Raw genomic sequence first — 5,078 nt, 5'->3', positions numbered from 1 at the left:
TTGTCACGATTCCACAATCGCTACCTTACGCGGTGATGGTTCACTGAATAATTTTGTAGAAGTTACACGTGTTTTATATTAATTTTGGTGCCCAGACTTCTTAAAGGAGATTCTAGGTAATAATGACAAACAGCTCAGAGGCATATTTAGATGAATATTATGTATTTGAAAAATCGAATTGGTTTGGTAGTTAGATTTCAATTTCAAAGGAATATCCGATACATTACTATTAATCGCGTGTAACTAAAATAATCTGTAACTATAACTAACCAACTATTGTAACTACTTTTACCGAGTATATATTAACCATAAGTGACGTTATTAGTAACCACATGCATTCGTCTCTATCTTCATAAAAACGACACTAAGAAATTTAATCCTCGTGTCGCGGAGGGTTACATAAACATTCACAAATGCAAGGCACGTGCACAAAGACACCCAGACTCAGGACAAGAGACTCAAGTTTCACTATCATTGATGCGTTTATCTTCGTATTTTTAACTGATTTAATAATAGTGTTACGAAAACTATTGGATACTAAAACCCAATTAAACGGCTAAGACAATACTTTATAAGATACACAGCATTACTTGTTTTTAATTAAACTGTTTAAAAACAAATGGGAATCGGTAATAGTTTTTCAACTAACGGTTACTATTGAGATCCTTATTTATAGTAATTGGATATCCACAAGAAACTGCTGGGAACTGTTAAGTTGGGAATAAATCGTCCCCAAAACGATGAAAACGAACGAATTCCTTTGATTACTACACTTCTTTTGTGACTAGTTGTTTATGTGTTTAAGGTAAATTTGGACTTAGCGAAGCTGAGGGAAAATACACTGATATATAGACTGGATACACCTAACAGAAGTTCTTATAATTTCAAAGTATTTAATTTTATTTAATTCGTATCCATGTAAAACACAAATAATAAAAAAACAGTTTTTGTATTATTCATTCTGACTGAATTAAAATAACGGCTCAATTATATCCTAATTAATAACCATCATACGATGTATCGAATTCAGCCACAAATTCATCTAAGTACTCATAGCTAAATCTAACTTAAAACAATTGCAACATTGTCAGCGAACTGAAAACAAACCGCAAAAATATTACAATCACTTCTTGTTTCCAACTGGCTCTTATGGGGACCATGCATGTATGTATACGTGAACATTCCAGTATGGGGAGCATTGTCACGATCGCACTGTCCTTGCCGATACGACTCCCAGACATCGACAGAACAATCAAATAAAACAACAAAACTGGATTACAAACATTTTATTCAATAATATCAAAGCATATCTCAATCATCATCAGATGACATTTCATTAGAACCACAATTCGCGTCCTTAATCTGTGAAGCCAACAATTTCATTTTCTTCTTATTAATTGAACCAGTACCTGATGCTTTTAAATAGCTTGGATGAGACGGAGTTATAAAAGCTATAGTGTCTACAGATTGGTTATCCTTCCTCGATCTAGCATTCACCGCATATTTGAAAACTAAATTGTCTATCTCGTTCATAACCATCAGTCTGTCTGCATCCTGCATTTTCTTCAGTTTCTCTGCTAGCAGTTGACCATAAAGGTCGTATTCGTTCCCTTCGCTGGGTTCGAGTGGAGCTGGTTTTTCTCTTTGGAATGGTATGTCACTTATTCGATTCTTGGCAATGAAGTGGGACTCTTGCGAATTTCTCCGTTTTCTACTGGAATCTTGGGAGTATTCTGATTGCTGTGAAGTCTCTGATTCTGCTTGTTGATTCATGATGTCGTAATCTCTTGATAGCCATCGTTCTCGTTTACGCCTCTTTGTAGTCGGTTCCTGTAAAAAATAATGCTTTCGAGTAACAGGTAGTGAAACAATAGAACAACTTACTAAATACTTCAATAATTTATAATAATTTATTAGTCCTCATGTTTTAGGTACCTGACCTGTTTTTGAAAAAAAAAATATAAAAGTTACAATTTACATTCAGATTGCACATACTAATTATAGTAATTACGAAGCGGAACCATAGGTGACAAATAAAGTACGTAAAGACTATTGAAGTTACAATGTACAGCAATACACACGTTCAAAACATAATAAGTGAATACTAACTGCATACTAATAATTAATCATTAAACATGTATTAATATAAACGTTGGATCTTACCAGTAATTGTATGTCCATTTCGTACATCGAGCCCAAAAAACTGTGCAACGCGTCAAACGCAAACCATGTAGGTTTATACACGTCTTCAAAATTTGACGATGATTCTTTAATTTTCCTCAGGTAATCTCTATAAGCTGTCATCAAACAATTTCTCTTTCGTTTTAGCTCCTCAACTGAGTATTCGACAGAGAATTGTGCTTGTATGCGCTCCCACGCATCAATAGTCTCTTGACGATTATTATTTGATGCTCTATTGCGATCCCATATAGCAGGCTCTTCCTTCAACAACTCTATAAACTTCAACACTTTGTCGTTACTCCAATCCATGACTTTTTGTCACGCGCAAAGCAACACGTCCGTACTTCAACGCTGCTTTCGTAAAACTAAACAAGATGGCGAGAAATGTGAGGTCAACGGCCCGCGTGCGTCGTTTTGTGCGACAAAACCGACCGGCTCGGCAAACATGCGGGCAGCAGACATTACCCAAATATTTGTAAAAGACAGAAATGCTTAGAAGCGGTGTATTTGCAAAGGTCGGAATAAATGTTTATTCTTTGTTCAAATATTCCGTTCTGTTTGTGGAATGCTTGTCGCTGTGAGGTCGATACATGAATCACGCGTGAGACAGTGACGCATGCACACGTTAGACGGAGAGCGAGCGATTGTTATTGATAGCCGTCTGGCGTTCGGAAACGGGGAATGTCTTTGTTTTTTTGACAACAGTGCATTTAATACCGCTGCGCGCTGCTTCAAACTTTAACCTTGTAATGTTTGCAAACAGATTGCAAAGTCCTTGAGTGTTATTTGTACGGAAATAATTGATTAAGATTGTTTAACACAGCAAATTAATGTTGACGCATTGTTGTTTACGTTAATAGTTTTTATCAGAACATTACGAAACAGATGTGCACATTTTGAACATGTGACACAAAAAGTTAATCTCCTGCAGTATTTAGTAACAAAACATGTGGTTTTGGTCGTAATTTTTATTTTACTTTTTGCTTGTATAGTATACCCATATTACTCTTACTTTTTTTACTCCGTACTTACGATTCGTTGAAGATTAGGCTGTCACTATAAGAATCATTCAATAAAAATACGGATGGTCGAGTGGTAAAGGTCACCACGCCCAACCCATCATGCGCGACGTGTCGCAGCTTCGATCCCGGACTAGCCAATTTGTGTGATTCTGTGTGAATGCTTGCCCTAAGTATAGGTGTTTTTATGCACGTGACTTGAATGTTAGTGTAACCCCTCGCGATATAAGGATTAAATTCCTAAGTGTGGGAAGAGTTGCTAAAAAGTTGACTTTAGAATTGTTTTTACCACTATATACTCGTAGTTATGATTAAATGGGTAGAGTATTATAAAGCTTTCGGTGAGTTTGTGTACTTTGCTCAGAATCACGTAGAGATATATGGCATGCGATGAAAGGATCAGTGTCTTGAATGTTTTTCGTCTTAAATATATGAGGCCTGCAATCTAAGATACAGGCCTAAAAGTGTCGCTTTATATGATGCCGATTTGTTATATTATATTATCTTTAAAATAAACGACGAGCGATTTATTCACAAAATCACGTTGGTTAAATGTGGATGAGGCTCTATTTTTCATTGTTGAGTCTTTGTTCGGAATAGTGTCTAATGCTTTTATATATTAAGGTCGGTATTTACAAATTTTATCGGTTTCATTATGATAGAATACTATTTATATATTTTAAATGAGTACCAGTTTTAGAATTATTTAGTAATTGAAAAGTTAATAGGTCATAACGAGCATCTTGTAGAATATGACATCATTCTTCTGACATTGAATTAACCATTTTAGAACAAATCTACCTACACAGCAAGCATGTGTTCGCCTTCTATTATTGCACCCTTAAACTAAGAAACTGCGTAGACATCCTATTACTTTAAACATGTCAGTCATACCAAAACTAAACTAAACATACTAACACCTTCATTACCAATACCATTTATTTTTCTTTTTATGTTAATCATCACCATTTATAGCATCGCCTTCTGGTAAAAACCAAAAATAATTAATATAATTTATATTTTTAAAACAATGTTTACGTACATAAACAATCATTGAGATATTTTTGAGGCAGTCAACATTTTTTTTCTTAAATCTAACCCTATTAACTGCCCAATTGCTGTCCCTCAATCAATTAACGAACTTTACTTTCGCCGAGTCATAAAATCGAGTCTAGAACAACGCTTAACTTTTCTCGTTAACTTTGAAATTCTAATAACTTAACTAGTGGGAATCTGGTCCCGGACAACTTGTTAAATACTGCTTACGTTTACTAGAAATTTTGCTTCGAAACTGCCGAGGGAACTTGACCTTTGCCAGTTGGCAAAATACATTTTTAGAAGCGTTGGCGCTGTTTGGAACGCTCAAATGTATACCAACGAATTTGTTCTATCATTGTAATAAAACACGTGACTAATGTAAACAGACACGCTTTTTATTAAGTCAAAATAAAAATTACCTTGTACCATACCACAGATCACTTTATTTGATTTGAGCTATGATGACTTGTATGTAAAAAAAACAAGACAACAAGTACAATTTGTAAAGCAAAACATTCAGGAAAATCTTTAAAAATATCTTTGAACAAATCTTAGACTCCATTGATTAAATTCGACATTGGAAAGTTAGGTTGTTTCCCTGCAAACAATGAAAACATCCACGTTATCTCGACTTCCTTTATTCGGATCCCTCAATGAAACCAGTTACCGAGACTTCTTTTCATCATGATCAGACAGCCATATTTTTGAATAACAATAGACGAAGCTAATATTAAGTGATAGGTTTCCAATAAGGCTTAAAAAAGGTTGTTTTGAAAAAGGTTCGGTTTGGGGTGAACAATAAAGATTAAAGTAACATTATTTTGAAAGGATTCTCTCGTG

General features: G+C 34.8%; 1 protein-coding gene across 1 annotated transcript; it reads right to left on the bottom strand.

Moving 5' to 3' along the window:
• Positions 1 to 1,271: 1,271 nt before the first annotated feature.
• LOC113500451 lies at positions 1,272 to 2,920 on the bottom strand. Its single transcript, XM_026881257.1, has 2 exons — positions 2,164 to 2,920; positions 1,272 to 1,830 (listed from the first exon to the last, which is right to left on the bottom strand). The coding sequence occupies exons 1-2, from the start codon at positions 2,488 to 2,490 to the stop codon at positions 1,312 to 1,314; spliced, it is 846 nt and encodes a 281-aa protein (XP_026737058.1). The 5' UTR covers positions 2,491 to 2,920; the 3' UTR covers positions 1,272 to 1,311.
• Between the last annotated feature and the right edge of the window lie 2,158 nt (positions 2,921 to 5,078).

The sequence above is a fragment of the Trichoplusia ni genome, chromosome 14, assembly GCF_003590095.1.
Source record: "Trichoplusia ni isolate ovarian cell line Hi5 chromosome 14, tn1, whole genome shotgun sequence".
Lineage (NCBI taxonomy): Eukaryota > Metazoa > Arthropoda > Insecta > Lepidoptera > Noctuidae > Trichoplusia > Trichoplusia ni.
Note: the sequence above shows the minus strand (reverse complement) of the source record. Positions and strands in the feature narration are given on the sequence as shown.

What these genes read in the sequence shown, in the direction of transcription:
- LOC113500451 (XM_026881257.1), bottom strand. Translation starts at nt 2,490, where the DNA reads ATGGATTGGAGTAACGACAAAGTGTTGAAGTTTATAGAGTTGTTGAAG. An exon ending in AAATGGACATACAATTACTG is followed by an intron (nt 1,831 to 2,163) that starts GTAAGATCCAAC and finishes TATTTTTTACAG; the next exon opens with GAACCGACTACAAAGAGGCG.